The 24,094-nt window shown below is 39.6% G+C and overlaps 1 protein-coding gene across 1 annotated transcript in view; it reads right to left on the bottom strand.

Annotated features, from left to right (window-relative positions):
• The window catches only part of PNPT1 (polyribonucleotide nucleotidyltransferase 1), a 44,596-nt gene extending 38,962 nt beyond the window's left edge, over window positions 1-5,634 (bottom strand). The window contains exons 1-4 of the mRNA XM_049784777.1: window positions 5,454-5,634; window positions 3,200-3,260; window positions 1,988-2,062; window positions 498-603 (exon numbers count right to left, since the gene is read on the bottom strand). Of these exons, the coding sequence (XP_049640734.1) occupies window positions 498-603; window positions 1,988-2,062; window positions 3,200-3,260; window positions 5,454-5,614 (403 nt within the window). The 5' untranslated portion in view covers window positions 5,615-5,634. The remainder of the gene's footprint in view (window positions 1-497; window positions 604-1,987; window positions 2,063-3,199; window positions 3,261-5,453) is intronic.
• Window positions 5,635-24,094: the final 18,460 nt, after the last annotated feature.

Here is a 24,094-nt window from a genome sequence, read left to right as displayed (position 1 = left end):
TAAAAAATACAAATTATACAATGTATTTTTTACTTTTACAAAAGTAAAATTTCAACTGGCTATTCTATCCAAATAAAACTAAAAACAACCCAATATCAATGATGCCAAAGATTTGAAAGATTATAGATATAGTTTAGCAGTTGGTGAATAAATGCTTTTGAAAAATTACTCTGCTGAACATTAAAAAAAAAAGGAATACTAGGAACAGATTTGAGAGAATAGAGGTGAGGGTTATGGAATTTATATGGTCGATCATTAGAAATTATTTGTTTAGTCAACAAAATGAATGTGGATTCTATGCTATATTCTACGTACAGGGGATTCAGTAATGGCCAAAGTTTTTACTTCCAGGGTATCCACCCCTGAGTGATGGGATACAAAAAGTATATAACTTGGTTGGCAATAAAATGAAAAACAAAATATGAGATACTGTAAAGGCATTAAAGAAAGATGCTCACACACATTTATGAGGCGATGCTTCTACATTATTATCTTACCTATTACTCGGCTTGTAAGAATTTCCTTATCAGAAGAACCCATCTCTCTTCTAAGATAGTTTGTGGGAATTCTACCTGCTGCAGCAGCTTTCTGTCTATAGTCAACCTGAGGAAGCAACGAGAAAAAAAAGATTTATTTCATTTCTTTTTTTTTTAATTTTTTTTTATTTTTAATTATGAGAACAAAGATGCAAAGAAAGAGGACAAGGTAAAGTTACAGTGGAAGGACAATCACCCATAACATAATTCTCAGAAGAAGTCCCCTTGCTGATATCTTAACTTTGAACTTTCAGCCAAAGAATATTAAGATAAATAAAACAGAATCCATGTACAATTACTTTGTCCCTCAAGCCCCCAAATTGTAACACATTATAATATTTCTTAATAGCACATAAGGCAATCTAAAGCCATAAAACTTACGTAACTCCTTAAACATTAGAGGCATAGTATTTTTTACATTTCCATGTACATGCATATTAGCTTAAGTTAACCTCAAATTTTAAGTGTTTTTTTTTTTTTAAGGATTAGAGTCAAAGGAGCACAGTAAAAACAGTGTTAGAGTGGCAATTGTTGTTTGCATAGGTCCACCAAAATATGAGAGGCATGGAAAGTTATTTCATTTCTTTTGTAGTAACAAACTATTTTTCCAACAAGCAATCTGTATTTATTTACTTATTTGAAGTTGTTAACAACATAGATGAATTGGAAATATTTTATTTAATTATTTTGTATTTACTCTGGAACTAGAAGTTGATACCACAATTACCTATTCTTATTCTCAAAGAAGCATATTCTGGTCAAACATAGTTCTTTTTTTTATAATAACACTTATTACAAATGCATTCCCATTTTTATAATAGAAAGATACCAGAAAATTCTAATGAATGTTTCACTAAACATATACTCAGACTCATATTGAGGAAAAAACATATGAAAGCAGTGAATCCATTGCTTGTTTGATCCCAAAATACTCACGTACTTTCACTATTCTTGTTAAACAGCACTTGAACATTTTTGGGGGTGTTTTCATGGTGCCAGGGTTAAAACCAAGGGCCTCACATGTGCAAGTCAAGAATTCAGCTGCTAAGCATATTCCTGACTTACACTTGGACATCTTAAATTATGTTTCATAACAATACAATTAGCTACGAAGCTGTCTATTTTTGGTTTGTGGGACACACTGGTGGTACTTGGGGGCTTATTGACTTGGGGGACCATGTAGTAGTTAGGACTGAATCTGAGATTACAACATGCAAAGCATGCTATCTAGTCCTTGAGCCATATCTTGGGTCCCAAAGTTATGAGTAAATTCTCCTATAAGTATCAAAGTTATCAAGTATCTACTAAGTATCAAACAACTAAAGAAAACTCATTATTTGTATATACTAAGTCTACATTTTTTACTCAATATAGCCTAGACAAAACATTAGAAATTCTACATTTATATTCTACATTCTAAATTTAGTTCAGACAAACCAGGTAATACTTACCACCAAAGGCATGAACTGGGAAGGTGATGGTTTTGTTTTACTGACTGCTGTGACCATTACTGCAGTGTCACCTGACTTAGGTGAATATAAATAACACAAGTAAGTAATTTTAAAATGAGATATTAACATATTTAAGTAGCAATTCAATCCTATTCTATAATAATAATTATTATTATCTCTTTATGGTATTTTTATTTTATTTTTGGTTTTTGAATCACACCCGGCAGCGCTCAGGGGTTACTCCTGGCTTTATGCTCAGAAATCGCCCCCAGCAGGCTTGGGGGGGCCATACAGGATACCAGGGATACCAGGATTCGAACCACCGTCCTTCAGCATGTAAGGCAAACACCCGACTACTATGCTATCTCTCCGGCCCCTCTTTATGGTATTCTGTGACACAATGAGAACGAAAATAATTATTCACAAATATTCAATCTGTATGATATGGATTAGGAAAGTCAATGAGCTTCTTAAATGTAATAGAACTAAAAGGATAAAATGGCTCACTGGTAATTCAGTAAGATCCAATTATATCTTCTACCTCTTATAAGGATAGTTATGCTTTTCTAAGTATCACTATATGGAAAATCCTTAGAAAAATAATAGAGATAGCAAAGTGGTAGGATGTTTGCCTTGCATGCAGTGGACCCGGATGGATGGTGGTTCGAATCCCGACATTCCATATGGTCCCGAGTCTGCCAGAAGTAACCCGAGTGCTGCCAGGTATGACCAAAAAACCAAAAAAAAAAAAAATTTTTTTTGCCACAGCCAGCAACACTCAAAATTTTGTGCTGGCTCTGTATTCTTGGGAAACTACATGGGATTCCAGAGATCAAATGCCGGTAAGCTGCATACAAGCCTTACCCACTGTACTATCTCTTTTACCCCAAAGGAAAAGATACATTCAGTTCTATAACACCCTGGTTTTCAGAAATGAATTTGCAGTACCACAATTTTAAGAAATATGGGGGCCAGAGAGATAGCATGGAGGTAAGGCGTTTGCCTTTCATGCAGAAGGTCATCGGTTCGAATCCCGGTGTCCCATATGGTCCCCCGTGCCTGCCAGTAGCAATTACTGAGCATGGAGCCAGGAATAACCCTTGAGCACTGCTGGGTGTGACCCCAAAAAAAAAGAAATATGTTGCAAAGGTATTTAATCCCAGTCTGCGTAATAATTTATAAGATAAAAAAGTAAAAATCTGAACTTTTTACCTGTACTACGGCAGAACCATCTGCAAATCTGGCCAATTTCCCAGTGGATAATTCTAATTTTCTGTTAAAAAAATAAAGTCAACATAAAATTCAAGTTAACAGTTCATGCCCAGTTTAAAATAATCGAGGGTTATAATAAGAGACTTAGCAAGAAAAACCCCACTAGTTTTTTTTTTGTGCTGTTATTATTCTAATAATCATCAAAATAAGTAAAGAGTACTTCAAAGAAAATATTAAAAAAAATAAGAAATTGGAGCCGGTGAGGTGGCGCTAGAGGTAAGGTGTCTGCCTTGCAAGGCCTAGCCAAGGAAGGACAGTGGTTCGATCCCCCGGCGTTCCATATGGTCCCCCCAAGCCAGGGCCAGTTTCTGAGTGCTTAGCCAGGAGTAATCCCTGAGCAAACGGGCATGGCCCAAAAAACCAAAAAAAAAAAAAAAAAAAAAAAAGAAATTTTAGAAATTTCAAAGAAAACATTAGAAGTTAAGGCACAAAATGACTGAATAAGAACACATCCAGTAGAGAACAGGGTAACTCTAGTAGTGCACCAGGGTGAGTCCAGGTGTGGTGCTTAAGGGTTGCTCTTGCAGGAGTATGAATGTCTTGCTATTAAATTTCATGAAAAAAAAAATCTGAATTCTTAACTATTGTCTACAAAAACCTCCTTGTTAAAAAAGACTTTGCTAAAATAAGTCAATGGGTGAAAGATGTTTTTTCACAATAGAGCTGTGAGAACTGCATATTCATATATAAAAATGTTAACAAATGTGGACCTCCACTTCCTCCAAATAAACTGAACTAAAAATGAATCATGGATCTGACTGTTAAGAGTTAAACTTGAGCTAGAAAGTCTTTCTGTATATTGCATCTAAAGCAGAGAAGTGAAAAAGAAAAAAGGAAACTGAAACTCATTAAATTAAAAAACTGCATTGTGAGATAGGAACGTGATTCAGTAAATGTCTCGCATGTATAAGACTAGGTTGGATCCTAGTCCAGTCCTCTGCACCCCTTTCCGCCATGTTTATAAGATTATCAAGAAACTAAATAGGGGCCAGGAAAACAGAACACCTGTCAGTGGACCACAACTTGCCATGTGCAGTACTATCCAAAGCATGGCTTCCTTCCACAGCAATGCCGAGTGGCTCACATGCCCTACCTATATGGAGTGGTGTCCCCCAGAACCTTGCTGGGAGGTCCTGGTGGTCCCTGGCATCGCTAGAGTTTAGAATATCATATCACCTAGTTGCCTTGGACCCGTAGGTCCTCTGAGCACTACTTTAGCAGCCCCTCCCAAACACCTAAAAAACTTGAAATAAAATCCATCAAAAAGAAAATATTTGCAAATGCGTAGACTTCATAGAATGTTGAGAATTATGACAACTCAACAATACAATTTAAAAACTGGCAAAGGGCTTGGGATATCTCTCCAAAGAAAAACTTAAAGTTGGGCCAGAACAATAACACAGCAACAGGGCGTTTGTCTTGCATGAGGTTGACCTGGGATGGACAGGGTTCGATCCCGACATTCCATCATGGTTCCTGAGCCTGCCAGAAGTGATTTCTGAGTGCAGAGTCAGGCGTAGCCTCTGAAGATCGCTGGGTATGGTCCCAAACCCCCCGCCAAAAAAAGGGGGGACTTAAAAGTCTGTAGGTAAGTGATAAAGTCCATAAAAATATGCTCAACAGCATTAACTAGGGAAAAGCAGAGAACAGAGGTAAATAGGATGATTTCCCAAGCCCTCCTATTTTTTTTGAGTTTTTTGAGCCTGCCGTTTTCTTGCTTTATTAAGATGAGTCCCTAGTGTGCCAGATTAAAAAAAAAACACCAGAAAATTGATTTGTAAGAAACTGATGTCTACCTTCCCTTCCCCATCAAGGTCATACTTTCAGGGCATGTTTTAAAGCATTTGAGATGACGGCGCAATCATGATCACTGCCAGAGTACTAGAAGATGGGGTTGTGCGGGAGGGAGGCCAGGTGGTCAGACCCCTAAAAGAATGTAAACTGGAGTGAGCAAAGCCAGAGAAAGAGAAGGCGAGGAAGCAAAGGGCACGTGTGTCCCACAGAGCAGGCGGGTGAAGGCTGTCAGAACCAGGCCCCAGGTCTACCAGGTGCAATCTGGAAGGAAGGTTTAGAGTTCAATTAAGCGCGGTGCAAAAGACAACGACGACCGAATACATATCCAAACCTAGAGGATGAAAAGCACAGATTGGCTCAACCTGCTTGGGCCTGCACAGGAACGCACGCCGTTCCTTACCTGCTGCCTAATTCCACAGCCACGGCTCGAGATCCCGTGCCACCCCATAGCGCTCGCACCTGCCGGTGAGTGAGTGCCCGATCACGTCCGGGAAAACGCAGTGGACTCTCGCTCAGCGGCCTAAGGCGGAGGCATGAGCTGCAACGCCTGCAGGCCGCCATGACACCCAACAGGCTCTCGGCCCGGGCTGCATCCCCATTGGTTCACTCTGCGCGGTGGGCGGGTCCTAGGATTGCGTCATTTCCACAGAACGGGCGAAGCAAACGCTGTAGAAACGGAAGTAGAAACTAAAGGTCGCTTTCTACGGTGCCCCGAAGAGGGCCAATCCTATCTGAACGCGGTAGTCACTTTCTCATTTCTGCTAAATATCAACAGGGCGATTCGAAAAAATAATGCCTGTGAAAACAGGCGTGGGGGGGTTATCATTGTTATCATTGTTTAAAAGCAAGTCCTAGAGTAACGCGTTTAATAAGTAAAGTAAATTTAATGATAAAGTCAGCATAGTCTACCTTTTTTATTCCTTTTTTTCAAAGAAAACATTTTATTTATTTTACTTAATTTTTTAATATATTTTTTATTTAAACACCTTGATTACATACATGATTGTGTTGTTTGGGTTTCAGTCATGTAAAGAACACCATCCATCACCAGTGCAACATTCCCATCACCAATGTCCCAAGTCTCCCTGCTCCTCACCCAACCCCCACCTGTACTCTAGACAGTTCTATTTCCTTCATACATTCTCATTATTAGGATAGTTTGAAATGTAGTTATTTCTCTAACTAAACTCATCCCTGTTTGTGGTGAGCTTCATGAGGTGAGCTGTAACTTCCAGCCCTTCTCTCTTTTGTGTCTGAAAATTATTATTGCAAGAATGTCTTTTATTTTTCTTAAAACCCCTAGATGAGTGAGACCATTCTGTGTTTTTCTCTCTCTCTGACTTATTTCACTCAGCATAATAGATTCTGTGTACATCCATATATAGAAAAATTTCATGACTTCATCTCTCCTGACAGCTGTGTAATATTCCATTGTGTATATGCACCACTGTTTCTTTAGCCATTCGTCTGTTGAAGGGTATCTTGATTGTTTCCAGAGTTTTGCAGATGATAGTATATATGGTGGTCACATAGGCAGAGAGATCTCTTTCTGGTTTTTATTTTATTTGATAAATTTCTTACAGCAAATATATTACTGTGAAGATCTTGTTAATTTATTTCTAGTAAATCAACGTTATGTTTCATTGATCTACATCTTTATTTTTTATACTTTACTGTCATTTGGGATTACTTTTTTTGGTAAAATTTAGTAATTTCTTTCTCATCTCATTTGGTCAAATGTTAATATTTTCTTTTATTTTATCTTGTATTTGTTTATTTTGGAGTCACACCTATCAGTGCTCAGGGTTTATTTCTGGCTAGTGACTCTTCTCTTGAGATCAGGGATCAGGGATTGCTCCTGGAGCACTTAAAGGACCATATAGAGTACCTGGGACCATATCCTGGTCCTCTGTTGCAAGATGCAGCTCCAACTATTAATATTTTCTAAACACACTTTCTTTTTTATTTTTTAATAACAGATTTCTGCTTTATTATGCAATCATATTTTTTGGGACCAAGAATAGTTTTCTATAAAAAATTTAAAATTTTATTGTTATTAAGTAACATGGTTATATTCAGTGTTTTTGCTTTTTTTATAAAATCTAAACAAACCTTTTTGTTTGCATGTGATATATACCCAGGCATCATTCAAACTCTGTTCCTGGCTAAGCATTCAGGAATCTCCTGGTGGTGTCTGGGATTAAACTTAGGTAGGCTACAGCTTTGTGGAAGGCAAATAATCTATTCACTGTACTATCTCTTCATCCCCAGTAGCAAACTCTTATGCAAAATTCTGGCTATCATTAGAAAATGTCTTAGATATGAGAAGAGAAAAGTCTTTAGAACTTAAATTTGATATATTTTTAGGTGATGAATAAATTTCAATCATTCTTTTAAATATTGATTGGGGGGACCTAAGAATAAAAATTGATTTTGGGGGGCCAGAGCGATAGCACATTGGTAGGATGTTTTCCTTACATGCGGCTGACCAAGGATGGACATGAGTTCAATCTCTGGCATCCCATATGGTCCCACAAACCAGGAACATTTCTGAGCACAGAACCAGGAGTAACCCCTGAGTGCCGCCAAGTGTGGCTCCCCAAAACAAAAAAATTGGTATGTTTTATGATTTACAATACTATTAATGATGATTTTTTATACACATAAGTACATACAACACTCATCACCAGTGTAATCACTTTCCACTCCAAATTTCTTCCTTCCAGAGTTTTGGATTTGCTCTCCCATTGTCTTACCTGCAGCCTTTTGTTGCTACCATGTTATGTATCTTTTTTTTAGATTTTGTAAATTTAATAATTTAGATACACAGTTACAAAGTTACAAATTTTGTAATTGAGATACACAGTTACAAAGTTGTTAATGATTGAGTTTCATTCTTACAATATCCAACACCCATTGCTTCACCAATGATCATTTCCTGTCACCAATGTCCCTAGTCCTGTCTTCCTCTATGACAGACATTTCCCCCTCTCTCCTTTTTCCCCTTCTAGTCACTGTAGATTACAATATTATTACTGAAATATACATATAACTTTATCTCCATTCAGCACTCACTTCTTGTCCAGAGTGATCTTTTCCAATTATCATCATCATAATGGTTTTTCCTCTGCCCCAACTGCACTCACCTGGATCTGTGACAAGCCTCCTACCATGAACCATTCCTCTTGGCTCTTATCTCTATCATCTTTGGGTATTATATCATACATTTTTAAACTTTTTTTTTTTTTTTTGGTTTTTGGGCCACACCCGGCAGTGCTCAGGGCTTACTCCTGGCTGTCTGCTCAGAAATAGCTCCTGGCAGGCACGGGGGACCATATGGGACACCGGGATTCAAACCAACCACCTTTGGTCCTGGATCGGCTACTTGCAAGGCAAATGCCGCTGTGCTATCTCCCCGGGCCCTTTAAACATATTTTAATAACCCACAAGTGAATGTGATCATTCTTTTATTGGGGGGTTGGGCCACATGCAGCAGCACTCAAGGGTTACTCCTGACTCTGTGCTCAGGAATCAAACTTGGCAGGCTCTAGAGATCATATTTGGTTGATCCTGGGTAGACCTCATGCAAGGCAAATGCCCTACCCTCTGTGCTATCAATTCTGTCCCAAATGGGATCATTCCATGTCTATCATTCTCCTTCTGACTCATTTTGCTCAGGATAATGCTCTCCATATTCATCCACACAGAAGAAAACTTCATGACATCATTTTGAACAGCTGTGTAGTATTTAGTTGTGTAGATATATCCTGGTTTCTTTATGTACTTGTATCTTTTCTCAGGCTATTGCTGCAATGAATATAGGAGTGCAGTTGCATTGTGTTGTTGGGCCCTTATGATATATTCCCAGGAGAGATATTGCTAGGTTATATCTAGTTTCTTGAGGAATGTTGATATTGTTTTCCCAAAAGGCCAGACCAGTCAGCATTCCCACCAGCAATGAATGGAGTCCCTTTCTCCCCACATCCACACCAGCACTGGTTATTCTTATTTTTCTTTTCTTTTTAATCCTTTTACTATTCTTTTTAAACAAATGGCCCCAGTGATAGGGGATCAGGGGAAAGAGGAGGAGGAGAAGCGAGGCACCCAGTCCCACAACCTCTCCCCACTTACCCCTTTTCCTTTATATATTTATAATCTCTATACAACTCTGGTGAATGGGGTGAGCACACAAAGAAAATTTCCTTTGGTGAGATGGAGCAATCCAGGTTCCTTTCCCCTCTCAATCCAGGCTCCTCTGCCCTCTGGAAGGCCCTTCTCTAGCAGGCTCTATATCAGCTCCCAAGACTTCAGCATCCAACAGGGCTTCTGATGGGGAGCTGTTGGGTCAGTGGGCTGGGTGGGGGTAAAACTGTAGGTAAAACGTGAGGCTTTGAGAAGGGAACTGATACCAGAAAAAGACCTCCCAACTGAGGGAGTACATAAGGACCCAGGTTCCCAATACTGCTGCTCAGTTTTCGATAATCCTGAAAAGGCTTTAGTTCCACTGGGTGCAGCTCTGTTAGCCCCAAAGCTAGGGGAGAAGGGCCTGGCAGATGAAGGCAGCGCAGAGTAGTAGGAGAGGGTGTGGGTGGCACAGCCAAACTCTGAGTCTGCAAGTCTGGATCCACAAGTAATAGAGAAATAGTTTTTCTGCCATTCTGTAGACAGTCTTTGTGTCCTAGACACTTTCCTTTGAGGTGCAATGCTTGCATATGGCAGACCCAGGTTCAACCCCCAGCATCCTATATGGTCTTCTGTATTCTTCTAGAAGTGATTCCTGAGCTCAGTGCTAGGGGTAACCCTTGAGCACCATTGGGTGTGTCTCAGAGACAATATATAATTAATCAGAAGAGAAATAGATAAAGGTATCTCATTTAAAATAATATTCAAGAACATTAAGTGAGGTTGGAGAGATGGTATAGTGGGTAGGATGTTTCTTTGCATGTGGCTGAACTGGGTTTGATCCCTGGTATCCCATTATGGTTTCCTGGGTTTGCCAGGAATAATTCCTGAGTGCAGAGCCAGAGTAACCCCTGAGTGACGCTGGGAGGGCCCAATCCTCCCCTCCCAAAACAACTAAAAATAAAACATCAAGTATCTTGGAATCAACATAACAAAAGATGTTTTAAATCTTTTTAAATCACTTAAGAAAGAGATAGAAGATCTTAGAAAATGGAAAAACATTCTATGCTCATGGATGGAAAGAATCAATACTGTTAAAATGACTATCCTACATAATCTATTATATAGATTCAATGCATGGGGCTGCATGTATCAGGATGATGGCGAAGAAATGATCCATAGCATTCAGATGAAGTTTCAGGAGACATCCAGCTTTATTACAAGGCCCTAACTACCATGAGCATATCTCACATGGCTTCTAAGCTAAACTGCTTCTCTGCATCCATCCTGTGTCTCTAATCTCCTTCTTTGCTGCTTGTGTTTCCCCCATCTCCCCCGGAAACCCCTTAAATTACCAACCATAGACCCTTCCCAGCTGTGGGAGGATCTCACCTTCTAGGTGAGATAAACATATGACATAGGGGGAGGGTAACATCTACCTTATTTAAAACAGTATTCAAGAACATTACTTTAAGGAGGCTGGAGTGATAGCATAGTGGGTAGGATGTTTTTCTTGCATGTGGCTGAACTGGGTTTGATCCCTGATATCCCATTATGGTTTTCCTGAGTTTTCCAGGAATAATTCCTGAGTGCAGAGCCAGAAGTAATCCCTGAGTGCCACTGGGTATGGTCCAATCCCCCCCACCAGAAACAAAACAAAACAAAAAAACCCAAAAATGAAACATTAAGTATCTTGGAATCAACATAACAGAAGATGTTGAAGACCTTAAATCACTTAAGAAAGACATAGACGATATTAGAAAATGGAAAAACATTCCATGCTCATAGATGGAAAGAACCAATACTGTTTAAAATGACTATCTGACGTAATCTATTATATAGATTCAATGCAATCCCCATCCAAAGTTTGTATGAGCAAAGATGAAAAAAATCAAGTTAAAAAACCTATTCAAAAATCTTGGTCAGAGGAAGAAAACTGGATTGCATATAAAAAAGTGCTCAGCAGCACTTATAAGGAAATTCAATGAAGATAACAAATAGATATTATTGTACTCCAGTGAGAAAAGCTCTTATCAATAATAAGAAAAATTGTGCTGATGGGGTGTGATGAAAAGGGAACTCTCGGGCCTGGAGAGATAGCACAGCGGTGTTTGCCTTGCAATCAGCCAATCCAGGACCAAAGGTGGTTGGTTCGAATCCCGGTGTCCCATATGGTCCCCCGGGCCTGCCAGGAGCTATTTTTGAGCAGACAGCCAGGAGTAACCCCTGAGCACTGCCGGGTGTGACCCAAAAACCAAAAAAAAAAAAAAAAAAAAAAAAGAAAAAAGAAAAGGGAACTCTCATCCCCTGCTGATGGGATTGTTGTCTGTTTCAACCCCTTGTGGAAAACAGTATATAAAATCCTCAATAAACAAAATTGAGCTACTGTATGACCCAGAATTCTACTTTTTGGTATCTATCTCCAAGCCTTAAAAACGTTCATTTTGGGGCCAGGCGGTGGCGCTAAAGGTAAGGTGCCTGCCTTGCCTGTGCTAGCCTTGGACGGACCGCGGTTCGATCCCCCGGCGTCCCATATGGTTCCCCAAGCCAGGAGCGACTTCTGATCGCATAGCCAGGAGTAACCCCTGAGCATCACCGGGTGTGGCCCAAAAACAAAAAACAAACAAAAACATTCATTTTAAAGCATGTACACACACCATTATTTTTCTGCAATTAATTCAATTGCTATGAGATGGGATCAACCTATGTGTCCAAAGACATCTACTATTATGAAGATGTACATAAACAGAATGGAATATTATAAAGATGCAAAGAATGATGAAATTATGCAATTTACTGATTGGAACTGGAAGATTGTTGAGTGAAGTGAGCCAGAAGTAGAAAGGCAAACACAGATGATCTCATTCTCTATGGTGTATAAAATATTGTTTTAGAAAATCAATGTAGTAAATATTACCCTTGATCCCAGAGCCTAGAGAGGACAGAGAAGAAATCAAGGCAGAAAGGAGGAAGAGAGGTAAGTATGTGGGGGTGGGGAGGAAATAAGTGTCTGGGCTTAGGTTATATTAGGGATGTGGGAGAATGGTATAGCTATACATCTGAAGCAGAAACTCAACAACACTAATAACATGAGATCTAAGCTGAAACCACTGAATTTTAATGTGCCTTCCAGGGTGGCAGACAGGGGTGTAGGAAGTTGGTTGTGGGTGGGTGGTGATGGAGTATGGGAGCACTGGTATAGGGAGTTGACGCTCATGGCTGAGTTTGTGTTGAAATGTTATATTCTAAAATTCAACTATCAATAACTTTGTAAACCACAGTTATTTAATTAAATAAAATTAAAACATAAATTGTCATTATATATTTATAAAAGAACTCTTAAAAATCTTTCACTTGGATGTGGTGAAAAGGAACTCTCATCTACTGCTTATGGGAATGCTGTCCGGTTCAATCTCTGTGAAAAAAAGTATGAAGAGTCTTCATTGGACTCAGAAACAAGCTGCCATATGATCCAACAATTCCACTTTTGGGAATCTATCCTCAAGACAGAAAAACATTCATTCAAAAGTTCTTTGCAGAACTCAGTATAATAGTTAAGAGTTAGAGTTAGCCTGAATGTCCGTTCAACAACAGATGAGTGAATTATCAAGATATAGTGTAGTTATACAATGGAATTTTACATACCATATTTTCCAGTGAAAAAGACGACTTTTTTTTTTTTTTTTTTTTTTTTTTTTGTTTTTTGGGCCACACCCGGTAACGCTCAGGGGTTACTCCTGGCTATGCGCTCAGAAGTCGCTCCTGGCTTGGGGGACCATATGGGACGCCGGGGGATCGAACCGCGGTCCGTCTCCTAGGCTAGCGCAGGTAAGGCAGGCACCTTACCTCCAGCGCCACCGCCCGGCCCCGAAAAAGACGACTTTTAAAACAAAAAAAAGTCAACTGAAAATCGGGGGTCGTCTTATACGCTGAGTATATCCCAAAAAATGGTTCAATATGCCACTAAACAAAAATTGTCTGCATATTGCATATTGCCACAAAACAAATTTTCCAACTCGATCCTGCACCGATCACTGCAAGGCTGCTCAGACTGCCTCTCTAACTCAGCCAATCCAAGCAGGCTTTTTATGCATGCAAATTAGACAATGTTCTGGACCCGAATCTACACTGTCAAAAGCCTGCTCAGATTGGTCAGAGTCAGAGAGGAAGTCTATTACAGTATAACCTTTGAACCTTTGCTTGTTGTGATTGGCTCACTGTGGTACATACAGTTGCAGCACAGGAACGTTTTGTCTGATACAGAGAATATAGGCCTAAACCTATGTTTTAACTGCAAAATAAGGGGGGTCGTCTTATACGCCGGCAAATACGGTAGCTCTCTGAAACGATTCAGTCATGCAGTGCACAGCAAAATGAGTGGAGATGGAAAAATAATATATTAAATAAAGTAAGCCTAAAGAAGGATACATATGGGATGATATCACTTACACGTGGTATTTTAAATAGATGCATGAGGAAATGCAATGGTTTAAATGGGGGTTGCCTAGAATGTTCTGTCATAAAGTATACCGTGGAGAAGGAATAAAATAGAGGGGAGTGAGAGACAGACAGATGTGAAATAATGGGGAACAGGGAACAATTTGGGGTTTACAGAACAAAAATAAATATTCAAACCAGGAAGTCAGCAACATTAACATCATAAGACCCAAACATTAACAGCCAAACTTAAAAATTTTTCTCTTAACATGCAGGCTTGTGGAAGGAAGTATGGGATGGACTCTGGTAACATTGGTGGTGGAATTGGTGCTGAAACATTATGGCTGAAATGCAGCTATGAATAACTTTGTAGATCACAATGCTTTAAATAAAAATTTAAAAATATTTCCTCCAATCATGGGTTAAAAAATAATGGAACTCTCTTACCTTTGTTCCACATCCGGTCTCTCTCAGTCTTCCATCTATGGTAGAATTCAGTTCCCAGCAGAGGGAGCTCTGGTTTTACTTTAATCACCATTTCAGGCATCTGGCCTGCTTTTGTAATCAAACTATAAAATAGAATTTAATTTTTATATGTGTGAAAATTTAAGTATGTTTGTTTTATTTGTTATTAGAGTTTTGTGATTAGTACAATGCTAAAATTTTATGTATTTTTCTACAGCAAAGGCATTATTGTACATATGTTAGAGTCAGCCACAACTGAGAATAGAAGTTGTCCAGTGTCACAAGTACAAGACATAAAACTAAAAGGCATTGATTATTGAGCAAGAAGGTTCTCTTGAAGGTGGCCATGAAGATTGGATCACAATGTATGTTAGAGATTCATTGAGGGAAGTTTTAGACAATAGACTACAGTTCAACAATTTTTTTTTCTGGATCACATCTGGCAGCACTCACTCCTGGCTCTGTGCTCAGAAATCGCTCCTAGCAGGCAAGGTTGATCACATGGGCTGCCAGGATTCAAAACATTGTCAGTCCTGGATCAGCAGCATGCAAGGCAAACGCCCTACCGCTGTACTATCTATCCGGCCCCCAGTCATTGCTGTTTGTATTTCTGATATCCAGCATTCCTAATTCTGCTCCTGTTTTCCACATGTGCCCAAGCTTAACTACTTGTTTGGACCTTTCACTCATCTTTCTTCTTTGGTGCTTTTGTGAATTCACTTCTTTCTCTCTTTAGTTCTGATGATGCACAGTTTGCAAAAATTGGCTGAGAGTGATTTTAATGTTTTTAGAGCTTGGATGTATTTTTTTAACCTTTAGATAATAATAATAATTACCCAGTGATATAGCTATCATAACCTCTTCCAAAAATAGATAATGCAATAAAGGAAATAAAGAGAAAAATTTAAATTTCCACTGTACAATTTTATTTTGTTTGTTTTCTGAGCCACACCTGGCAGCGCTCAGGGGTTCCTCCTGGCTCTGAGCTCAGAAATCACTTCTGGAAGGCTTGGAGAACCATACGGGATGCCAGGAATCGAACCCAGGTTCGTCCTGGGTCAGCCTCATGCAAGGCAAACACCCTATTGCTGTGCTATCTTTCCCGACCCCTACAAATTGTTTTTGTGTTTTAATAAAATCTTTAATTCGGGTGGGGGGTTTAGGCCACACCCGGTGATACTCAGGGGTTATTTCTGGCTATGAGCTCAGAAATCACTCCTGGCTTGGGTTACATATGGGACAACAGGGGATCAAACTATCCATCCTAGGTTAGTGCCTGCAAGGCAGATGCCCCACATCTTGTGCCACCACTCTGCCCCCTGTTTTACAGTAAACTCTTATACTTCAGGTTCATTGCTGATTTGAGAACCTAATTTCTTCATCTCATTCCCGTACAAGACTTAGTAATTGAGTGCAGTGAAGGGGTTTTCTTTAACTTAAAATTGGGGATAATAATAATATCTATTTTCTTTAGGGATGGGAAAATACTGTTAAATTTTGTACAAAGCCATAACACTCTCAAATAGCCAGAAATTATGAGATTAAAAAAAAAAAAGCTAGGGGAACTGAATTCCGTGACTTTAAATTATACTTCAAACCTATAGTAATCAAAAGCATGTGGTACTACAATAAAGGTAGACTCTCCGATCAGTAAAATAGTTGAAAGTCCAGACATAAATTCTCAGATTTATGAACAGTTAATGTATAACAAAGGAGCTAGAACATTAAGTGGTACAAAGAAGAGCATCTTCAAGAAGGTGCAGAAAACATGCAAATTCAAACAAACAAGAATATATATACCACATACAAAAGTTAATTTTAAAAAAGACCAAAGACCTTTATTTTAGATATCTGTTTTTGTTTTGGGGCCACATCAAGCAGTGCTCAGGGCTTACTACCAGCTCTTTGCTCGGGATCAATCCTGCTGAGTCTTAGAAAACCATATTTGTTGCCAGGGATCAAACCCAGGTCAACAGATTGCAGGACAAGTTCCCTACCCATTGTACGCATGACCCTAATTTTATATCTTTTTTTTTTTTTTTTTTTGATTTTTGGGCCACACCCGGTAATGCTCAGGGGTTACTCCTGGCTATGTGCTCAGAAGTTGCTCCTGGCTTGGGGGACCATATGGGACACCAGGGGATTGAACCGCAGTCCGTCCAAGGCTAGCGCAGGCAAGGCAGACACCTTACCTTTAGCGCCACCGCCCGGCCCCCTAATTTTATATCTTAACCAATATAATACATCAAGGAAAACATAGACAGAACTTTCTATAATTTTTTTTTTTTTACTTTCTATGATTTTGACTTCAGAAGTATCTTCAGAAGTCAGAAGCAAAAAGTAGGGCTAGAGTGATAGCACAGTGATAGGGCATTTGCCTTGCACGCGGCTGACCAAGGATGAAGCTGGGTTTGATTCCCAACATCTCATATGGCTTTGGGAGCAATATCTGAGTGAAGAGCCAGTAGTAACTCCTGAGCACCGCTGGGTGTGACCCCAAAACAAAATGAAACAAACAACAACAAAAAGAAGCCAGAAGCAAAAATAAGTGAATGGACTAAATATTATCTACACTATGAAAGCAATGATGACTAAAAAAACAAAAGACGCCTTATCAAACAACATCTGGAAAAGGAATAATATCCAAAATATATAAAGCAATAAAAAATTTCAACAAGGCAGTCGGGCCTGGTTAGTACTTGGATGGGAGACCGCCTGGGAATACTGGGTGCTGTAGGCTGTAGGCCCATTCAATTTTCAAACTGGAGAGGGAGCTCGCAGTTGAACCCAGCAGAGCGCACATGCCAGGAAAGCTGTTCCTCTGTTTTTCTGGCATGTTAGGGTCGCTGGTCGGACAGCGGGCCACAGATCTCCTGGGCTGAACACTTGGTCCAGGAGACTGGGACCCCCCACGCCAGGCGGGTTTTCGTGGCCGGCCCTGGCAAGTCGGGCCCTGGGGGGCAGGCGGAGGAGGGAAACCCCTCCCTTATGTATATTCAACCCTCTGTTTTGTTTGCTAGTAATACTATTTTTCAAAACCGCGCGGGCGAATGTACTTGTTAAGCATTATCCAAAAATCTTCCTGATACTAGAATGTTCCTAGGAATAAAATCAGGATGCCCAAGATTCTGATAAAACACTCAAATTGACCTTTAATGTCTAGTCTTTTATGTATTGCCTCTCCCCTCACCCCTTTGTCTCTCCTACCTCCTCATACCCAAACCCTGAACCATTATCTTCCCCTTATTCAACCCTCCTTATCCTCAGTTCCTGATTGGGTAGACACCAAGACTGACCTTCTGCTCCAACACCACCATCCAGCTTCTCATTGAATGACACCCTCTCGGTCCTCAGCTCATGCCTATACAAACAACTACAACCAACACGCCTGTTGACCCATGCTTGGTGGCCCCTCATGCCCCCATCAAACTATGGACTGTTGCATGATACCGGAATCAGCTTCAGCATAACCCCTAGATCAAGGACAATATAGGGTTCTGTAATGCTGCAAAACATGTCTTTTTTTTTTGTTGTTTCTTTTTTTGTTTTTTGTTTTGTTTTTTTGGGTCACACCCGGCGGTGGTCAGGGGTTACTCCTGGCTGTTTCCTCAGAAATAGCTCCTGGCAGGAATGGGGGACCATATGGGACACCGGGATTCGAACCAACCACCTTTGGTCCTGGATCGGCTGCTTGCAAGGCAAACACCGCTGTGCTATCTCTCCGGGCCCTGCAAAACATATCTTAAACTCAACTATCACCTATTGTCTTCAAATCCCTTGTTTTCTTTCTTTTATTTTTAAACATAAAAGGGTCACATGCATCTCTTTTGTATATCTCAGATGTATTCCCTTACATCTATAACTCTTTTCAAATATCCTCATATAGTGACAATTTTGCCCACTAGATTAGTTATTTGATTGTTTGATTTCCCCCCTGTGAGATCTGTTTTATAAGCAATACTGGTAGAAGAGTAACTCTGTATAGATTTTACGTTTATACCCTGTTAGACTTTATTCGTTGGCCCCCAGATGCACCAATAATATCTTATGGCATTGCTTCTCTTTTGAATAGGCACATTTAAATGGGAAAATAATACATATGCAAACAAGTTCTTATCTAATAAAGATGGGAACACAAACTTGGTAATGTAATTAGGCCTTTTATCCTGAACATTGGCATAATGATTTGGCTAAGGCCTCAGAAGAATGGGCATCGCCCACACACACCTGAACTATGGAAACAACCACAATTGTCTTTAACACTCCCAGGATCCAAGCCTCTACCAGAGAAGACCTACAACTGCTTTGGCATTGACTTAATCCAAAGACTACTCCCAACACCCAGGTGACTCAGCAACAGTCTGCATGCAGGGCAGATAGCTCTGCATTTAATGATATGCTGAAACTAGAGGATGCTCCACATCAGCCTGACATCGACGAAAGAAATGCACTGAATCTAGAGTCTTTAAATATAAAAGTCTGATACCAAATATAGCTAAAGTGTGCAAAAGTTTAACTGGGACCTTGAAATGACTGGAGTTGGATAGACTGGTATGCCTGGAACCCAGAGTCTGTCTTATGCCAATAAACTCCTGGGGTGAGGCCTTTTTGTAATTAAGTCAAGGACTTTTTTTCCATTTTCTCCATTTTTCTGGACCTATGCAAACATTGGTGATTGCCACTATCACACCTTTACTATATTTTTTTTTACTCTTATCCTTTAAGGAAAAAAATACAACTTACTGAACTTAAAAACAAATTACTGTAGTAGAATGCCTGTCTCAAATACAGGTAGGGGATGGGAAGGGGGGAAGGGTTAATGTTGCACTGGGGAAGGGGGGTGTTCTGGTTATGACTGTAACCCAAATATGATCATGTTACTTAAATAAAAAATATATTTAATAAAAAAAAGAAAAAACAAACAAACAAAAAAAACAAGGGGCTGGAACTGTGGCACAAGCAGTAGGATGTTTACCTTGCAGGTGGCTGTCCAGGACAGACCTCCGTTTGATCCCCAGCGTCCCCTATGGTCCCGCAAGCAAGGATCGATTTCTGAGCACATAGCCCTGAGCATCACCGGTTGTGGCCCAAAAAGAAAAAAAAATTCAACAACAGAACATGCAGTCCCATCAAAAGTTGGGAAGAGATGCTAAACAGAATTTTCTCAACATAGACATACAGATGGCCAACAAACATATAAAAAACATTCAAGCATCATGGATTATTATGGAAATGGAAATAAAAACAACAATGAGCTAGTATCTCATACTAGTGAGAATGACCCAGGGGGGAAAAATCTGGAGACCACTAGTGTTGTTGGGATGCGATTAAAAAGGAGTTCTTATTCACTCTTCATAGGATTGTTTAATGGTTGGGCTTATATGAAAAACAGCACCTAGACTTCTCAAAAAATTGTTCAAAAATTTTAATTGCTAGAATTCAACTGTATCTCTGGGCTCTTGACTCTATTGCTCTGATTCAGCATCTGTTTTTAGTTTTAGATTATTACAATTTTGCATCCTATCCTGGGAATATTATAATTCTGCACAAACCTTGTATTATTTGTTTGATGTCTTTAAAAAATCCCAATAGAATGCTCATCAAGATGGTATTGAATCTTTAAAAGGGGTTGTCATTTTAATAATGTTCATCCTTTCACTTTTTGAATGTAAAATATTTTTTCCATTTCATTGTCTTTTTCTTTCTTTTTGTGAAATATGTTTTTATTAGTTAATATATATATAACTTGAACAGAACTTTTCTTTCTTTTTTTTATTTAACCAACTTTATTACATACATGATTGTATTTGGGTTTCAGTCATGTAAAGAACACCACCCATCACCAGTGCAACATTCCTGTCACCAATGTCCAAAATCTCCCTCCTCCCCACCCAACCCCCGCCTGTACTCTAGACAGGTTTTTCTGTGTGTGTTTTTTAAATAATGTAGAATTTTTTCACCTGCTTAGTTTAGTTGTTTCCTAGGTGTCTGATTTTTTTTTTGTTTGTTTTTGGGCCATACCCAGTGACACTAAGGGGTTACTCCAGGCTATGCGCTCAGAAATCACTCCTGGCTTGGGGGACCATATGGGACATCGGGGGATCCAACGGTGGTCTATCCTAGGTTAGCGCGTGCAAGACAGATACCCTACCTCTTGTGCCACTGCTCTGACCCCGGTGTCTGATATTTTTTATACTTTTTGATTTTGTTTTTGTGCTACACCTCGTAGTGTTCAAGGCTTACTTCTGGCTCTGTGACCAGTAATCACTCCTGGCAGGTTCAGGGAATTGAACCAGCAACTGCTACATATAAGGCAAATGCCTTACTTATTGCACTGGCTTCCTTAAATGCAGTTTTTTTTCTTGTTTTAGTTTTTGTTTTTGGGTCACATCCGACAGCGCTCAGGGGTTACTCCTGGCAGGCTCGGGGGACCATATGGGATGGCAGGATTTGAACCACCGTCCTTCTGCATGCAAGGCAAACACGCTACCTCCATGCTATCTCTCTGGCCCCTTATATGCAGTTTTAACTATTTTTAGAAACAAATATTTTAGACAAGGTTTCAAATATACCTAGAATAGTACTTGACATTATGTAAGCATTTGAAAATATATGAGTTCTTAAAATAAGTTGTTTAATAGCTTATTTGAATAGTTTACTCTTATAATATTAAAGAAAAAACCCACATTTTGGACTCAGGCTACTCGCTATGTTAAGTTTTTACATTCTCCTTATTTTTGCACTCAGGGATATTCCTCTGCATATTTCAGGTCTCTTAGCACTACCAGATGTGACCCTAGACTCCAGAGCCTTCTGAGCTCTGCCTGGTTATCCTGGGTAATTTCTGTCACAGCCAGCTTGAGCAGATTGTAAGGTCTGAACAGTACTGTATCTTTGTGCCCCTGTATTGAACTGCTGTCCAGTTGGCTGAGAATAATAGGAAGGGGCTTCAGGGACTGCTAAGCACTACTTGGGAGTCCTGCAAGTGAGTCCAAATGTCTTATGTAGCCAAAACAGATTAACTGCTATTTTAGTCTTTAAAGTAGACCAAGTAGAGTTTCACTTTTGTTCTTAAATATCAAATTAAGGGCCCGGAGATATAGCACAGCGGTGTTTGCCTTGCAAGCAGCCAATCCAGGACCTAAGGTGGTTGGTTCGAATCCCGGTGTCCCATATGGTCCCCCGTGCCTGCCAGGAGCTATTTCTGAGCAGACAGCCAGGAGTAACCCCTGAGCACCGCCAGGTGTGGCCCCAAAACAACAACAACAACAACAACAAAACAAAAAAAATCAAATTAAGTAATTGTATATTTTGTAATTTTTTTTTGTTTTTGGGTCACACCTGACTGCGCTTAGGGGTCACTCCTGGCTCTATGCTCAGAAATCGCTCCTGGCAGGTTCAGGGGACCATCTGGGATGCCGAGATTTGAACCACCATCCTTCTGCATGCAAGGCAAACACCCTACCTCCATGCTATCTCTCTGGCCCCTATATTTTGTATTTTTTTATTTTTTATTTTGATAATAGAAATTTAGATTTATTTGGGCTGGAGAGAATTATCACAACAGTGGTTAAAGCACTTGCCTTACATGCAGTTTATCCTGAGCACCACCAGAAGTGATCCCTGAGTACAAAGCTCGAAGTAAGCCCTGAGCAATGGTGGGTGTGGCCCAATCTTCTTCCCTCCCAAAATGGAATTTAAGTTTATATTTTTAATCTAATTTCAATTAGTTATGCAGAGAAGGTATTTCTTACAGAATGATCAATGACTGTAAATTGATTTTTTTTTTGGTTTTGGGGTCACACTCGGCAGCACTCAGGGGTTACTCCTGACTCTATGCTCAGAAATCGCTCCTGGCAGTCTCAGGGGACCATATGGGATGCTGGGATTTGAACCACCGACCTTCTGGATGCAAGGCAAACGCCTTACATCCACGCTATCTCTCTGGCTCCAAATAGATTATTTTTTAAACTCTTAGCTTCATAGTCTTTGAAATTTCTCAAAATAGAGCTAGTATCACTAATATGATTAGTTCACTTTTGAAGGAAACATGAAAGATTTCTCATGGGCTCTAAAATGTCTTGAATTGGAATTAGTAACACTTCAATGACTAAATTTTATTGAATAAATTTTGGGGAGATTTTCATTGCTCTTTCACCCCAACCCCCTGTTTCCATTTCTTTTGTTGATAACACAGATGTTTTCCTCCGTTTTATTTTGGTTCTTGCCAGGGTATTATATTTTTTTAGTTTTGGTGCTTGCACATCTGTTCTTCTGGGAGATCACCCTCTTTTAATTTGGTTGCTTCTGGTTGTAATGCTTATTGGAAGTCACTGAAATATTCACACATGCTTTTTTTCTTGTGGTTTTTGGGTCACACCCAGCAGTGCTCAGGGGTTACTCCTGGATCCATGCTAAGAAATTGCTTCTGGCAGGCGCGGGGTACCAAATGGGATGCCGGGATTTGAACCGATGACCTTCTGCATGAAAGGCAAACGCCTTACCTCCATGCTATCTCTCTGGCCCCACACACATGCTTTCTTAATCACAGTACTCACATCTAATTTTTAAAATTATTTTTAAATTTTAAAATGATTTTTGCACATATAATTGTAGTACTTTCTAAGGTTGCATAATTTTAGTTTTGGTGCTTGAATGTACCTGGCTGTTGTATAGCTGGAAATTATTGTCAGTGTCTGGGTCTTAGACAGCAGAGCTAATAGTGCCATTATTTTATATATAATATGTGACAAATTGGTATTATAAATCAGTGCTAATATGCTGGTATAGCTGTTGTGTTGCTGTTATTGTTGTTGTTTATTTTTTGGGCCACACTGAGTGGTGATCATGGGTTACTCCTGTATCTTCACTCAGAGTTCATGCCTGGCTGTGCTGGAGGATATTAGATGCCAGGGATTGAATCCAGGTTGGCCAAATATAGATGCTCTACTAGCAGTACTGTTTCTTAACTGATTAATTGTTTTTTGTTTTTGGGCTACACCCGGTGATGCTCAGGGGTTACTCCTGGTTCTGCACTCAGAAATCACTCCTGGCTCAGGGGACCATATGGGACGCAGGGGATTGAACTGTGGTCTGTCCTATATTAGCCATGTACAAGGCAAACGCCCTACCACTGTGTCATAGCTCCTGCCCCTGATTAATTTTTTTTTTACCAAATGATCTTTTAAAAATAGAGCTTAATACTGAATAATTAATGTGAATTTATATTTTATACAGGGTAAGTATGAAATGAATACTTAAATTATGGACAAAGATGTACCAAATACACCTCATATTCTGAGTATTGAATAACAGGCACCACTTGAAAAATTTAATGAGTTTTTGGTTTTAGCCTAAAACAAACAAAAAGAAATACTCCCCAAGAAACAAAGAAATAAAAACAAACACAAGATTAAATTTAGAAATCTTAATAAATTAATATTCATTTCTATTGATTTATGTTTTGTTGACACCCAGCGGTACTCAATGACTACTTATGGCTGAGAAGCTTTTGCACCTCAAAAGAAATAGTGAGTAGGATGTAAGGGCCACCCACAGTATGGGAGAAACTATTCATCCAATACATATAAGATAAGGGGCTAATATCTAAGATATACAAGACAGTGACAGAACTTAACAAGAAAAAACAATCTAATCACATCAAGAAATGGGGAAAAGAAGTGAACGATGTTTCCTCAAAGAAAATATATCTAAGATATACAAGACACTGATAGAACTTAACATCAGAAAATGGGGAGAAGGGGCCGGAGAGATAGCATGGAGGTAAGGTGTTTGCCTTTCATGCAGAAGGTCATCGGTTCGAATCCCGGCGTCCCATATGGTCCCCCCGTGCCTGCCAGGAGCAATTTCTGAGCATGGAGCCAGGAATAACCCCTGAGCACTGCCGGGTGTGACCCAAAAACCACAAAAAAAAAAAAAATGGGGAGAAGAAATGAATGATGCTTCCTCAAAGAAGAAATACAAATAGCCAAAAGGCACATGAAAAAATGCTCCACA

Source organism: Suncus etruscus, chromosome 12 (genome assembly GCF_024139225.1).
Source record: "Suncus etruscus isolate mSunEtr1 chromosome 12, mSunEtr1.pri.cur, whole genome shotgun sequence".
Classification (NCBI taxonomy): Eukaryota; Metazoa; Chordata; class Mammalia; order Eulipotyphla; family Soricidae; genus Suncus; species Suncus etruscus.
This window is presented reverse-complemented; position numbering and strand designations above follow the sequence as displayed.